The sequence below is a fragment of the Epinephelus moara genome, chromosome 3 (genome assembly GCF_006386435.1).
Source record: "Epinephelus moara isolate mb chromosome 3, YSFRI_EMoa_1.0, whole genome shotgun sequence".
NCBI lineage: Eukaryota > Metazoa > Chordata > Actinopteri > Perciformes > Serranidae > Epinephelus > Epinephelus moara.
In genome coordinates, this window is record NC_065508.1 from 22,297,078 (window position 1) to 22,313,973 (window position 16,896).

The window sequence follows — 16,896 nt, forward strand, 5'->3', positions numbered from 1 at the left end:
TTTTGCTTAAAAATTTATTGCAAAATGAAAAACAACATTTCCATTAAAAAAAATAAGCTGCACAGTGCCCATGAACAGAACATAATATTCACATAACACTTGAAACAAGTTCACATATTTCTTTAAAAGTACTGTGAAGTTTCCACTTTCTCCTGTTGGGAGGAATGGTCTGACTCGACGCTGTACACATAGTGAAGTCCTTTGAGGCAGATTTGTTAATTGTTATTTTGGGTTGTACAAATAAAATCAACATGACTTGACTTCTACCATAGAAAATAAAACTTCTGTCACCAGTCTGTGTCTGTAAAGTGACAAAAATGGATCCTTTTCAAGTCAACTCCAATATCCTGTGGTCATCACCAGCGGTTCCTAAATTAACTTTCAGTATTTACAGATAAATTATTTGCATGGTTGCTTTTGTTCCCGACGCTCAGCTCCATATGAGGCTCAGATGCAGGATTCGGTTGTGGTGGAGGATTTCCTAATAACACACACACACACACACACACACACACACACACACAAAGTATTTTAAACATTTGAAAATGAAGCGTGGAGCACTCATGACATGGAAGCTAAGTACAGCGATCAAGTATAGGTATACACACACCAGCCCAGTCACCAGAAGAAAATGTTGGCATTGTACGTTTTGCAAACCATGAATATGTTATGTGGTAGGTGTCATATAAATGTTTCTAAAGTGATGTACTATATGAGCTGACTTTGTCATCAGGAGGTGGAGGGGAATGGTGGATGGTGTGTCAGCTAGGTGAGACACTTGCTGAGCTGCAGACCACCACTCAAGACCAACAAACAGTAAGTGTTTTTAGCAAGTCATTGCTGTGTTTCCATCGGATTTTAAGGCACAAAAAAAGGGTGTTTTTTATTTTTTTAAAGCAAACTGTCACTGTTTTGCTGCTGGAATAATTGCACGAAAAGTAGTTGTTTTTCACTGAGACATCACTGCCTTTCCTGCTGGGATAGTGCCATAAAAAGTTGTTTTTTGTTTTGTATTAACCATGATATCACTGCGTTTACTGCTGGGATAGTGACACGAAAAGCAGGTGTTTTTTTTGTGAGACATCACTGCATTTCCAGCTGGAATAGTGCCACATAAGAGTAGTTTTTTACCGAGACACTGCTGCATTTCACGCTGGGATTGTGCCATGAAAATCGGTTGTATTTTACAGAGACATCAGCAGTATCTCCAGCCTTGAATGAGCCACCAAAACCTGATTTTATAGCCCAAACATGATTTTTTTCTATCCATAACCAAGTGTTTTTAGTGCCTAAACCTCACCACACAGCGCTGTTGAAGGCAAGGTAAGGCAATTTTATTTGTATGGCACATTTTATACACCAGTGTGCTCTACAGGGTTATAAAAATACAGCAAAGGTAAAAGATTTATAATTTAAAAAGTGCAAAGTACAGCCAAGTGACACAAGATATACGCAATTTAAAAAGTAAGCTTCTGCCATTTAAATCAACTAAAAACAAACAAACAAAAAAAATAGCACATTAAATACTCCTATATTTACATACACAATTAAAGCAGGTCCACTACATAATAACGTACAAAATGTATGCATGGTTTGCAGAAATGTTCAATGCCAATATTTTTCCTTGCGATTTGTGTTGCACACACACTAGTTTATGCAACACCACACCATGTCAGGAGCTCTTATCTGCTAAGGTGTCAACGGTCAAATAAGTCGCCCTGTTGGTGCAGCAGCTGCCTCACACACACACACACACACACACCAATTAACAGTCCAACAGAATGGAGAGAATGCGGTAAACTCAGATCCAAAGTAGGAGGACAATGTTATCTTTATCAAGTCTGGCCCATCTCTGCCTCTGTGTTACCAGAAAAACTAGCCTGCCAGTGTGTTACTGGGGCACGTGTGCAGAAAAGGGGAATTTGTCCGTAACTGCATAAGGAAGAGTGCTATTTTGTAGCAAGTGAGTTAAACAGAGGGCTGTTGTTGAGGGAGGGCTCTCCAGCATGCGTGACACTGACATGAACATGCAAACACAATGGTGAGGACTGCCAGTGTGTCATCCACACAGACCTGCACAGAAATTGAATCCTTCTCAGAGTATGCTGAATTCAGTATGTAACCAAAGCTCAACAGAACAGTGGGATGTGCAGAGAGGTGTTCTGCTTGAGCCATGGTTGCACTGTATCACCATTTTTAGAGACACAAAGGACAGTAACTGCACATACAGTACCTTCAACCAACAGTGCAGCTGTCTTCCTGTCTTCAATGATGTAAAAGGAAGTCAAGAGGAAAAAGACTCCACCCAGGAGCCCAACAAATGGGCAGACCAGGAGGCTGTACTTCAGACTGTGGAAGTTCCAATCGTGAGTTGCAGATTTGGATCTGCGTATAGCATCAGAGATCTGCAAAGACAAATCAGTGATACACAGTAAATGTAATTTCCTTAAGCTTTCTTGTTGAAACACTACAGTTAAAATAAAGCTGACAGTGGGAACTATTTCTTACCGCTCCTACTAGGTAAGGACTCCCAGCGTCACCCAGGAGATGACACACTGAAATCTGGAGGGCCTCAGCTGTGGATCTTCTGGTCGGTATGACAACATACTAAAGGGAAAAGTAACACATGTCAGCTTCAAGTTTCAGCTGTCAGTTTCATGTTTTTTATTCCCACACACACTGTTCAAACTCACCAGCAGTATATCGGCCATGACAGCCCAGTTCAGTGATATCAGTACTTCACCGATGAAAATGAAAACCTGAAATGAAAATGAAACGTTTAAGACACAAAGTGAGCAACTTATCAAGTGATGAATTAATTATGCATTGATTCATTAATTATCTATAACTGCACAATTTAGAGCCCCCCTTTTGGACTGTGGGAGGAAGCTGGAGAACACAAAGAAAACTCACACTGACTTTTTTTTTTAATACCGAAATTAACTTTATTCTACAGCTTGGTTGCAATCATGCGGCTATATGATGCGTGAAATTCAGATGGAAGACAGGAGGTGAAAAAATCCTTATACTGTGCCACTTGGAAACGAAGGAATATAACTACATATAGAGGGTTTGATGAACCTGAAGGCAGCAGGTATCGTCAGAAAATTGAAACTTATGCTGGATGTGATCCACACAAAATGTAGGAAAGTAATTTTATCTGCAACCATGTGGACACGATTGTTGTTAGAAAGGACTTTGTCCTCCAGAGCTCCTAACGTTACTAGTGTTACACGGCAAGCTGATGAAAGTGTAGTGGGCTATAATTTTTTTGTGTTTTGGGCCCACGACTGAAATGACAGCTGTCTTATTTTTGGCCAGGTGAGTAAATGTGTATAACTGTCTTTTATATTTCAACTCTGTACATGGATGCATTGCTGATAACTTTAGCTACTATTTTCTACCTGCAAGGTCAACAGTTCCCAGAGGTCTGGTGAAACACCGTTAAACATCTAGGTCGTGGCTAAAAACACAGAGAAGTTGTCTCAGAACAGTACTGCATCCAACTTGAGGCATGTTTAACCTGATGCTTCAACGTTAACGTTTGCCATTTGTTGACTCCGCTCCTCCAGACTGAAGATGGGTTTGTTTTTATCAGTGAGGTTTTTTTTACTTCTTCACTTTACATCCTACTATTTTCAGGACTCAAAGTGGCCCTTGTGTTTGCACTTTTTTTTTTTTCGGATTTGATCAATCTAATGTTCTCAGTTCTGAAACAGAAAACAGTGCTCTCAGTGTCATCTACATCTACATCTTTACTAAATCATCGTCTATGGAGCAGCTCTACACTTTGAGACATCACAAATTTGAGTTTAAGCACTCTAGTTTTTGGATTTGGGAGATTTGTTCATATTTACTAATACTTTTGGACTGTCCTAGACTATAGGAATAATGTATGAATTTTAAAATGAATTTTGCTGAATGTAACTCTGGAGAATGAATTTGATTGTTCATTCCCAACCCAAAGCGTTGGTTTTTGATGACCTGGGAATGAGACAATCACCTTTGTTTCTTGTCATGATCCTTGGTTTTCCTGCCTGATCGCTGCCCCGCCCTGATTCGTTTCACCTGTTCCTCATCAACCTTACTGTCACCTGTCCCTCGTTTACCCCCTCCTTCCCTTGTGTATGCAGTCTGTGTGTATTCCCCACACCAGTGTCAGGTTGTGTGTTCTCTGTCCTTATTTCCAGTGTCATTCCAAGTGTGTGTTTTCTGAACCATTTTTTTACATTAAAGCTTGCTTTTTGTATACTCAACTTGCCTGTTTTGAGTCCTGCATTTGGGTCCTCTTATGAACTAAAATATGACATTTCTACAGAGTTACATGCAACATCTTACATCTCGTAGCTGTCCGCTGAAAAACACGTGTCTCCACTTTTGGCGATTTTGACTTTCTACATTGCATAGAGTGTCCATAATCCCTAGCAACTGTTAGCGTTGGATATCCGAATGACCAATGGAAAGACATCTATAACATCATCTATTCAACACGTATCTCCATTGGGTGTCAGAAGTGTCCATCAATGCTTGTAGAAAGTCAAAATCGTCAAAAGTGGAGATACGTGTTTTTCATCCGACAGCGACGACTGCTAATTAGCACTAAAACAAAGTACAGCTGAAGCTGCTTAGGATATCATTAATTTTGCAGGTATTGGTCATAAACATAAGTACTGCACAATTGTTGCCAGGTAAGTGTTCACTAAAGTTTTTCACTTTGATTAGGACATGAGTTTAGGTACCAAATTTTATGGCAATGTGAATGTCATGACGGCTCTAGAGGTAAAGTCAGGGGATCGATAAAGTCAGATTGAGTAATCCTCTGGGGAACACGAATGCCCGTACAAAGCACTGCACTGCAATCCATCCAATAGTAAAGATATTTCCATCTGGACTAAAATAATGGACTGACATACATACAAATTATAATTTAGCGAGTGGACACGGGCAAACAAAGAAGTTTGTCTCTTACATAAGTGGCGGGGATACTTGCTGATGCCACAAAGATGGTGATTAAGAGGCAAGGAGCCGATCCCAGCAGGCCTACTGCGCAGATGAGGGGGTCCGCGTTTGGGACCTTTTCCCTAAACCATCTTGACAAACCGCTGCCGAGACATCCTCCCAGAATGCCTGTCACCACTGTCACAGCACCAAAGATATAACTACAGAAAAGGGAGGCAGACAGCTTTGTTAAAACTCTGTAGATTTTTTTGAAGAAGAAGATGTAAATGAATGGTGATGCTGCACCTGTCTGTGGCGCTGCAGGGCTCTTTGACACATGGCGGCTGGAGGCCCTGACTGACCTGAGCTCTGGACAGAAAAGTGGGCATCCAGAAAGCCAGGGCTCCAGTGAGGAAGGCCGTAGCTGTTACGCCCAATGATGACCACACATAACTTTTACTAGGGTCAGAGGAACAAAACAAGAAGAACAGTAAATATCAATCAAAAATCATATCTCTGTAAACATTAGGGATCAATACAAGGTATCATAGCATTTATTATTAGCTAGGACACAGTATTAAGCCAGTATTAGTTTCCATGTCTTACGTTTTCAGAAGATACTTGATGTCCTCCAGGTAAGAGCTGCTCCCTGTGACTCCCTGTCCGTGGGTTTCTGCAGCACCTCTGGGTGGGTTGGGGCATAAGAAAAACAGCAAGACTAGTCCCACTACACCCAGGATGGGAGTGATCTGATAACACAGAAAAATGTTGTGATATTAAACACTCAATATCTGTCAGTGCTCAGCTAACATTTATCTGACTGTGTATGAAAATGTTCTCACCCTGAGAGCCCAGCGCCAGTCCCCTGTGAGAGTAGCAACCCCTGCCCCGACTATGTATCCAAGACCACTGAAAACACAAATGGTAAATTGCATCAATTGTATTCCCACACAACAATACATGATTTTAAATTTTAAAATTTAATAAAGGTGCAAAAAAAAGTATTTGTGTTATTGTTAGTTTATATTTAGTTTTTTTCTAACCTTCCGACTGGGATTAAGATGTAAAAGACAAGGATCATGGTGCTCCGTTTAGGCCCGACAAAGAGGTCACCGATGATAGTGGGAGCAATGGTGGAGTAGCTGGCCTCTCCTACCCCGACCATGCCTCGCAGCAGCATCAGGACCCAGAAGTGCTGGAGAAATAAACACAAAAGCATCAAGCCAATTGAACGAGATTTAGTCATAAATACCACAGATATCCTCAGTTTTATTTTTCTTATTTGTCAGTTCTACTGCATGTTGAAGTTCATATTGTCCATTAAACAAATTTGCAAAAATGTCTGACAAATACTGTATTGTTTTGAAATATTTGCATCTGTTTACACAAGGTTTTAATGTTTCTGCCCCTAAGGATAAGTTTCCTGAGCCACAAACTTCCCATCGATTACTTCTTGCACTGACACACAGGCATGAATGGATTACCTAACCATTCATGCCAGCCAGAAGTGTCAGTGCCCCCCTGGCCATCACCTGCAAAATGTCGCTGAAATTAACATGTACTAACTAGGAAAAGAGTAAAAAAAAACACGGAGAGATGCAAAGGAACTGTAAGGAGGCACAAAATATCTAAAAAAAGACATAAAACAACCTCCAAAAGAAACAAAAATGACCACAAAGACAAAAATGAAAAGACACAAAAGGGCTTGAAAGAGACACAAAAGATACAAAACAACCTCAAAAAAAGACAAAAATGACCACAAAGAGACAAAAATGACGAAAAAACCCTCACACAATTATCTAAAAGAAACAAAATGACTACAAGAGACACACAACAACCACAAAGAGACACAAAAAGATGCATAACAACTACAAAGACACAGAACAACAATAAAAAAGAGACAAAACCACCACAAAGTCTGTGTGTCATGCTCCTGTGTAGGAGAGGTGGTGGGGCCCTTTTGCATATCTGTGCCCAGGGCCCCATTGTCTCACAATCAACCCATGCACTCAGGGACATGATGAGGTCAAATGATAGAGGAAGAACAACTGCGAACACCATGAAGTGACACCTTGTGATCGTGTTGCTTCTTATTTCTTGCAAAGTGCGTGTGAGCACATCTAGTTCTCACTTACCGACTCAGTGACGAAAGAGCTGCCGGCTGCAGTCACTAGCCACACACTCAAACCACCAATCATGATGTATTTCCGGTTGTAGCGGTCCCCAAGGTAACCAAAGAGAGGGGCCAAGAGCAAGAAACTGCAGATGAAAACTGTAAGTGCATAAATGAGAATTAATTCCTTCTTTATAATGAGACAAGTTGACTTATTTACTTTATACTTCTGTCTTGCATTAACCAACAGTGCTGTGCAATCCACTTGCAGCACATGTTGCAAAACTGTATCTTAAGTAATGCAGGCTGAAATGAGGACCTTCAAAATATGTGCATCATCATACCTGTTTGTATAAGTGCAGCTGTACTGTCACTTATTTCAAAGAATTTCTGAATGTTGGAAAGGACACCTATAAGACAATAAAACAATTCAAGTGTTAACCCACCAAATTAGAAGCAGGAAATTGTGGTTGTTGATGGAGTGTGCATACAAGAGATCATCTGACCTGCTATCGTGTACCGTTCCATGTAGTTGAGCAAGTTGACGTAGCAAAGCACGGCCACAGCTATGTAAGCGCGTCTAGGTGATATTCCTGGTTTCTCCTCTTCCTCTGCCCTTGGTGTAAGTGAGGAAAGGCTGTTCGCAAAAGAGCCATACTGTAGACCAGAATTGGAGCCAATACTCCATCGAGGTTTTGGTTTGTCCTCTGGCTCCATTGTGAGCAGCTGTTTCTTCACCTGGAAATGGAGAATGTGTGACCTAGAAATCATTTACTCTCTGCATTCTCACCTAAGATGATAATACTGCAGCATGCGTACAATATAAAGTCTTACAAAACAACTCAATAAAGCTCAGTGACAGGACTGAATTATACTCTACAGAGAGGGGGAAGTGGATATAAATTACAGTTCTTCCTCAAAATGAAGTCTGTTACATCACAGAACAATACGTGACTCCCTCTATCCCACTGTACATTCATCAACCAAAAGGAGTCTAATACATTTCCTGTGTTGCCTCTGAAGCCATGCACTACTGTAGTTTGTGAGGAATCAGTTAGTGTGGCTTGTGGAAACACTTTAGAAATAGTCCCAATGACACAAAAGGCAATTACACAACTGCGTAAGAACAAAGCATTGCAACTATGTCAAAATGTCAGAAAATGGAGAAGTAGGGTTTCAGAAAAGGTTTTCCAGCTATTTTTGCAGCTCTCACGTGAAGCCATGCATAATGCTTTTACACATCCACATACTGTTGAAGGCAGGTGTGAGAAAGTGAAAACAGAGATGGAAACAAAGGTTGAATGGTTTGCATGCTGTCGCTCCCTCAAGTGCAAATTATTGGCACGTTCACAGGTGATGTTCTGAGCTAATGCTCTTTTTCAGACTTTGCTATTTATACACATAGGCTGTCTTTAAATGGGCCATTCCACCAAACTGGTGCCCTCTTCATCCCCAGGTTATTACATGCATAAATATGCATGAAAAGTTTCCATATAATACATTACATTATCAAGCAATTTGTCCTAATGGCAATTTAATGATACATCAAGTAAAACAATAACAAAAAATAACTTGAACATAGAAAAAAAAGGATATATAATGATCTGAATCCTTCACAAGTCTTAATTTATTTTGTATTATTGTGTGACTTTATTTCTTTGGATACAAGATAAGGGCCATATTGGAAAAAAAATCTGAGATTTTCAAGTTAAAGTCATAATATTATGAGAATTAAGTTGTAATTTAGAGAAAAATGTTTAAATATTATGAGAATAATGTCATGATTTAATGAGACTCTCAGGTCATACTATTTCAAGGAAAAAAATTGTGATATTATGCGAATAAAGTCATAATTTCCTGAGAAAAAGATGTACTACCATGTCATTAAACTCTTAAATTCCAATTTTTTCATAATTCGTAATTTCAAATTCAAACAAAAAAATGCATTTTTCTCATCAGTAATGTGCAATATGTTCGTTAAAATAGACATTTTAGTTGCACCCCGAGATTTTCACTCATTCTTGTTAACCCGACACCCCCCCCCCCCTTCTAAAAATCTGGGACATTACACAAGTCACATGATCAACAGAAAGTAGCATCATCTGAGTTCCCTGAAGGCCGTGGGAAAACCAAAAGTAACTTCTCTCACTTAATTTTCTGTATTTTTGATCGTATTGTAAGTATGACTGAGAATGTCGATCTCAGCATAACGCCCTGTTGCCTAAATTGTTTCTCGCATGTTAGGTTTTCTTATTCAGAGATAGTTTTGGTAAACCACTTTGAGGGTTCGAAGGGCTCTCATGCTGTTAGCATTGATGTCAGCACTGTTACTTTCAGTCCTGTTACTTTATGAACCATCTTCCATTAATAAACCTTCAAAAACCTTCATGAAGTTGAATGCAAATTGGACTGATTCGACGGAATTTCCCAAATACAAGCACTCTGGTCATGATAGTCACGTGACAATCACGGTATAACATTAAACCCACACATATCGATGAGTTAAATTACCAACACATGTTAACAAAAACCCATAACACATTAAAGATACAGCTAAGAACCGCACAGCACAAAAGAATAACATCAAGCCAGTAGCCGTCTTACCTTCTGTGTGGCTATATCAAGCTAGAGGTGCCTCTTTATTTAAAGTAGGATGTCCCTAAAACATACAGGAACCAGCAATACCCAGCCAAGGGACATCACCATAATGATCTAATCAAGTCCTTAGAGATCAGCATCATCCTAATGATCTGATCAAGCCCATACATAAGATTAAGGGCATCATGTCTGATAAAACAATGGAAACAAGGATTTCCTGTCATGTTGATTTGTAAAGGCCAACATAAAAGAGTCTATGGACTTGATCAGATCATTAGGATGATACTAGACTCCAAGTACTTGATCAGATCATTAAGATTATGTTGGTTTCTATGGACTTTATCAGATCATTGGGATGGTGTTTCAACAGCTCATTAAGTCTGTGGTTCTAATTCTGAAGCATTTAGACAAGCCTCAAACTACAGCTAGGGCTCTCCTCTTAGATTTTACATCAGCATTAAACATGATTCATTTCTTACAAATAGAGTACAGATACTAAAAGTTAATCAGACATATTCAGCTTCCATTGGTACAAACTCAGGAGCACCGCAGTGTTGTGTGAGCTTTCTTTATACGATACGCAGACGACTGTAAAACTTATATTCCAAATACATTTATAGTTTTAAAATGATACTAAGCTGTTTTATGCTTTGTCTGGCAAAGGCGATCCTAGTATTCATCAGTATTGTTCGGACAGACTGGTGGAGTGGTGTGAGAGGCATTCACTTATTATTTATGCAAAGAATTCAATTTAATTCTACTTATAAAGCCCAATATCACAACTCATAATTAGCCTCAGAGGGCTTTGCAGCATACAACATCCCTCTGTCCTTGGACCCTCACAGCCAGTAAGGAAATACTTTCAATGGGTCTTCCATTGAACTTGTATCCTCCACCTAGTTACTGCCCATTACATACAGACTGAACGAGTTTCCTCCTATAAATATTTGGACATCTATGTGGACACTTTTTTCAATCTATCTAGTCTAATGTAGTGTTGTGCAGTATGGAATCAGTGCATGGTTTCGTTTAAAGCTAGACTGACTAGGCTGCCGCATATTCGCTTAAAGATCATGGGTCAAGCACTTGAGACAAGTTTCCAAACTGCATATACTTAAAGGATGTTGTCTCTGGCTGGTAATATCACGTCTGACTGACCCCTCTCATACGTTATTTGAAGAACATCAGCTTGTGCCATGACACAGGAGATTTACAGTCCCACGGGCTCAACTGAGCAGATTGAGGAACTCGTGTTTCTCAGTCTGTCAACCTATTAAATCAAAGTGTAGCTTCTAAGTAGTCTGGGCTGACCACTGAATGTAACAGGGGATGATTGATATGTTGCATTGCATCCACTTTTCGTAATGTCTGATGTGATTTGTGGCGTATGTCGTATGGATTTGTTTTCCTTTTCTAAACATTAAGTGATTGCCACTTACTTCAGATGTATATCTTGTTCCTCTCCATTGTGAATATTTATGGGCTGGATATTGATTCTTGTTTCTACATGTTTTCGGACATCCAATGTTAAATACAGAGGCACCTCTATCTCAATCTAAGCATATAGAAGAGCGCTGGCTCAAAACGTTACTTGTGGATCTGCCAATAAAGTGCACTTACAGTAGGGGAGCTACAGTGAGTACTTCTTATAACACCACAGAACACTAGATAATGTGAATATGTAAAGAGTTTAGAGCTTATTATATATTTAAGGAAAATAGGCAAAACTTTGGGTTCACCATGTAAAAACCTAACAAATATTTTCAAGTTATATACTACTGTGTAAAAGCATGCTTAGGTCAGATAATAAAGTGACAAGATAAGAAATAAAAAAGATGTAATACTGTCAATAAAAGCATTTCAGGGGATAATTTTAAATGAGGTGTGAAGAGACTGTGCGTTCTGTCTTGGTGAGCGAGTTAGTGCAGTGACAACAATGAGACTATTGTGGATCTTTTTATCTTTATACTGACACTGTATTCATATCATACAGGTTGAACCTTTCAGATGTTAACACTGTCTCTGTAAAAATGTAGACAAACAAAGACTCACCTACTTGATGATATCTGATTTATGTTGTCCTCTCAGCTCATTCCATGTTTGCAGGACGGTGTGGTTTCCAGTGTGCCTCTGACAGAGGCCTCAGCTCTAACAAGGCTCAAGAGATATTAAGTTAGTGAAGGGGACAGCCCACTTTGGGTTGGTCATATGCTTTCACACAGATCTTCACTGTGATGCAATGCTGTAAACAACCCTCATGTGTCTCTTGTCTTTCTTTCATTTTTTTTTTTGGGTGACACTTTATGTTCAGGTGCACATAGTCACCATTAAGAAACTGCTTATTAGCATGCATGTTTTAGTCACTATAAAGCACTTATTAATGCATTATTCTGCATGATCATATTCTACAACTACTCAGTCATTGACTAAGAGTTTTCCCTAAATAACCTGCAGCTTACTGACAGTAAGTGAGGAAGTTGTAGTACATGAATTATGTGTGGTATGACCACAAGCATAGTCATTCTACCCCAATAACACTTAATAAATATGATCTATTTCTCTGTAACAAAGCACAAAATGTTGGCACAGCTAAAGACTGAATTCATACGCCTTCCACAAACACCCATGAAAATCACAGGGAAAAAGGAACATCATTATCTTCAGCCTCTTTGTGAGAAATTTGTGCTTAGGGAGGCACAGAAGATTCAGAACAACACAACCTGAACCCTGAGTTTCAGCTGTTGCCGTCAGGCTAATGGTTCAAAATGTGGAACAGACTGTAGATTAATCCATTCATTTATTCCATCCTCCATCAAAATACACACCAGAAATAAGTCACTTTGACTCAGGGACCAGAATAATGAAACCTAACCATTTATAATGTGATACAGTTACACTTGGTTTTATTATTTGAAACTAGCTAATTTGATGTGGTTGTGTAATGGTTTTCACGTTTCAAGTCGTCCTATTTTATCTGGTTTTATTATGCAAAACTATTGTATTTATTATTTTTATTATTAATGGAATGAATCATTTCAGGCATGTCAACGCAAGTGTATGTATGTATGATGTCTTTATGTGTGTACCTATGTATGTTTGTTGTATAACGCAGTGGCTTTGAGTTCAAGACAAATTTCCCTGTGGGACAATGAAGTATACCTTACCTTATCTCACCTTACAAAACTACAAATGTTATAGTGTCGTCCAGTGATGGACCATCATCAAACAGAGGAGGTGCCATACAACATCACTTAATAGCCACTTACAATGCTGCCCATTCACACCTGGATCCATCTAACCCTAACGACTCACATCTGTCCGTAACGACTCTGAAACTCAGAGCTCACATGCGACCTCAATGACTCTGTAAGGGTTCACACCCACACAGGGTTTAAAGCCTGCGACTCCTGACCAGTCTGTTAGAACTGAGGAAGCCTGTTGGATGACAGGTGAAACGTCTTCAAGAACCTCAATCATGTCCAGTTGCCTACTATACAGCAGTTAGGGTGCTCTCACACCCGAACCAGGCAACCAATCCAAGACTGACTGCTCACAATGGTGGGTCTCAGTCCCCTTCCAAACTGACTCTGGTGCAGTTTGTTTGTGGTGTGAAAGAGACTGAACCAACCGCAGGATTTTATGATAGCAGATATGTGATTTTAGCAACAGCCAAAACAAAAATAAAACCATCTGCTAATTGTGAAATCTGTCCAGGACCATGTACCCATGGTAACACATATGCACATCAGTGACGGTATTTTCCATGATTAAACAGCTGTTAAAACTCATCATCGTATCAGACCCCGTGTACTTTGTCTGTTCATTAAGTTCATTAAAAAGTGTGAAACAGTGATCCCACTGTATTACGCCCTGAATCATTACTGTACAGGACGCCTTCTTTTCATCCTGTCTCTATGTTAGTCATTATTCACAACATGCGATTGATTTGCAGTCCAATAATAGCCCATTAATAATGCGTACAATCTATTATTTTTCTATGAACTCTTGAAACCAAAGAACATAAATATAAACACTTTAGAAACATTAAAGTGCTGCAGCATCAACGTTTGTCAGTCACCACAATTTGATTTCCCCACATGGGTCCTGATGATGCAGGATGACAAATGCCAAAACTGTGCACAAGTTGCCTGTCAGGTGGTAGAACTTAGTATTTACTCCTCTTGGTTCGTTTGCAAAAAGTCAGTGTGAACAGGAACCAGACAAAAAGTATAAAGCAACAATGTACTTTATGTATTTTTTTCCTCTCATGTGGACCAAATGAACTGAACTACACGTGTTAAAACACCCTAAGAATGACCATGACCTCGATGACTAAGAATCTTCACCAACATGTTAGTAGTGTCCAAATAACTAAATTACGTATTTTAAACTCAGAATGTGTTCCTCTTTCTTGAGTGAGGTCTCGCTCAAAGCTAATTCACTGGTGGTTTGACGCCCATTTACCCTCACAGGTTCCCTATTCTAAAGTTGCCTTCTCTTCACACTCTGTATATACTATATCACACTCGAACTGGGGCGGTTCATCAACATAACTGATTACAGAAATATGTTGATTTGCAAAATGTGTGTCGGTGCGTCACAATTAAGTGACGCCCAGGCCACACTGCCTGTGCAGCACGTGACAACGACTTCAATGAGCTGATGCAGCTCGCACGTATGCAGTGTTCATACAGACAACATAGCCGCTGTAGCGAATGCATTTCCACAGTTAAAAGCCGGCACTCCACTCTGTTAAGGAGCCTTGTAAGCCACATGGAGGCAGTGTGGCCTGGACGAGCTGCAGCCAATAGGCTCAATAGGCTTTATTAGCATGGCATTTGACATGTTGCCAAAACACAGTTACTGTTAAAGGGCAGTGAATGAAATCAACAACTGATCAGTATTAGTCAATACAGTAAAATAGGTAATTAAATGAGTAAACAAAATAGAATAATATATGTAACGTACACATATCTCATATGTCTCACATATGTTTACCTCTAAACACATGTTTTCTATGTGGGAAAAAAACATGGAGTAGAGGAGTAAATAAAAAGATTCCTCCAGAGAACAAGCTGTAGCAAAATTATCTCACCCACAAATTGGAAATGACTTCTCACAGGAGTGCAGCTGCTTTGTACAGACACTAGCAAAAGCAAGCCAGAGTGCTTTGTAACAATGGCAGCAGACAGCACCGTCCTGTTTACTGTTTGTCTGCATCCAGGCCATATTTGAATTATCAACATGCCAAACGTGTTTCTGTGAGTAGTAGTCAATTACACCAGGCCTCATCTAATGTTGTCACTCTTTACGTCCATGCACAAGTGAGAAAATGGCTTAAACTAACAGACTGCTGTTACAGTCTGTAAAAATCATTTCAGTTATTTTCCTTGCCCCATGCATTGATGCAAAATACATTTGCCAGTGACTATCTCAACTGCATATTACTCCAGTGATAATATAAATTGATGTCATGTCCATTTTAAGTTTGAGTCAAATACTAACGTAGAAAACACCAATGTCATTATTTTTTAAGGGAAAATGATAGAATAGAAATATTTAATACAAATGAGACACGTTTTGATGTTTATATTGCGGTAAATTAATTGTTATTATAATCAAGTAATAAAAAAACATCTTCAAAATAACTGATAAAGTAGTTGTTATATAGATAAATCAGTTAAAAAAAATGTTAGGTGCAGCCCAATAGCACACAACTAGACCCTATACTCAAGTAATAAGACAATAAATTTTCAATATACAAGTTTGACAATCTCTAAAGAGGACGTTTAATAAATGAAGTATTTCTACTTGTGCTGACTTTGTTCTTTAACCACTGAATGGAAATCAAACCTGTGCATCTCAATAGACCTCTGTTTTTTCAAAGTGTAGCCATCACTAAAGAATGGGGAAAATACTCTGAGTTAGAATGACTTAATTCATATTTTTTGGGCACTATTAACACTTATAGTTTTGTGTTTTGTTACATGAGAATACACCATATTTATTAAGTGTTATTAAGGGAGAACGTGGTACCACCAGTTTACAAGGCCCACTCTGAGCAAAACATATCGAGATCATAATTCACGAACAACAATTTCCTCACTTCCTATTAATAGGCAGTAATTAGGAGGTTATTGAGGGGAAAGTGTGTTATCTTACAATAAGCAAGAAATAATAATAATAACGTTAACTAACATTATATGCTGCTACTGGCCTCATTCATTGATGAGTTCTAACAGCTTTGCACACACAACTCACACAACAGAAGGACTAAAGGGCTGATAGATGTGGGTGGTCAGCTATATATGAATGTGTTATTATTTTCATCAGGGGCTTCACTTCTGCTGTTGCCACAGGAAGTGTTTTAAGAGCTATTGCCTTGAATACATTAGGATGTGTCAAAACAAATTTCTGTCTCACTGGGGAACAGATACCATCACCCAAACAACTTGTGACTTCCACTTTTAAAACAGTCCTCATTAAAGTCGTAGAGGTGATTCCCTTAATGGGTAACTTAATTGGGGAATTTTCAGTGATTCCAACTAACCACGAAATCTGCTACCTTCTTGTCGCTTTTCCTCATGTCTGAGTGAGATTTTATAGTGGGTGAACAGTCCTACACAATGAACTGACCCTCAGGCGTCGCCACAGGGTCAGCTTATTCAGTGGCTTTCTAGCCCACCAATAGAAACACAACAGCCTCTGGGACAAAAACAAAAAACATGCAGGTACCTGCTCATCCACCACCGTCACAGCTGAAAGAATTTGTGATCAAAATCTACAGACAGACTTCCTCCTTCACTCTGAACACAAGTGTGAGATCATTTCGCACCTTCAGATGAAGACGATTTGTGTAAAAATAGAACATCGCAGTTAATATCCATGGTAAGAGGTGAAGAGAAAAGTGTGTGAGCTTAAAAATATATCATACCATCACTATCTACACCAAAATGAATGAATTCATCCTTGACCATGTCATTGCTGGGTTTGACATTGTCTTGCAATTTTTTTTCAGGTGGGGATGCTAATAACTTAAAGGTCCCATATTCTAAAAAGTCAGATTCCGATGTTTTTATTAATATAAAGCAGGTATGGTGCTACAGTATATAAATACCGTGAAAGTATCAAAATGCTCAATCCACAGAGAAATGCACACAGTCCATATTCAGAAACTGTGCCTTTAAATGTGCTGTGAGGATGAAGGTGTGATATCACAACTATGCTATATAAAGGCAGAAACTGCC

At 39.1% G+C, this 16,896-nt stretch overlaps 2 protein-coding genes across 4 annotated transcripts in view; both read right to left on the reverse strand.

Annotated features, from left to right (window-relative positions):
* Positions 1-7,768, reverse strand: spns3 (SPNS lysolipid transporter 3, sphingosine-1-phosphate (putative)). The gene is made up of 12 exons (XM_050040427.1): positions 7,558-7,768; positions 7,396-7,461; positions 7,074-7,210; positions 5,982-6,133; positions 5,781-5,847; positions 5,545-5,687; positions 5,245-5,397; positions 4,970-5,159; positions 2,694-2,759; positions 2,509-2,607; positions 2,234-2,405; positions 1-481 (listed from the first exon to the last, which is right to left on the reverse strand). Exons 1-12 carry the CDS (start codon positions 7,766-7,768, stop codon positions 375-377), a joined length of 1,563 nt encoding a protein of 520 aa, XP_049896384.1. The 3' UTR covers positions 1-374.
* The window catches only part of LOC126387768 (protein spinster homolog 3-like), a 21,360-nt gene continuing 12,213 nt past the window's right edge, over positions 7,750-16,896 (reverse strand). The window contains exons 15-16 of one of the 3 annotated variants that reach the window (XM_050040423.1): positions 11,702-11,797; positions 7,750-7,789 (exon numbers count right to left, since the gene is read on the reverse strand). In XM_050040423.1, coding sequence (XP_049896380.1) covers positions 11,734-11,797 — 64 coding nt within the window. In that variant the 3' untranslated portion in view covers positions 7,750-7,789; positions 11,702-11,733. Of the gene's footprint in view, positions 7,790-11,701; positions 11,807-16,896 lie in introns of those variants that run through there. The other 2 variants (XM_050040422.1, XM_050040424.1) reach the window with 2 other exon arrangements.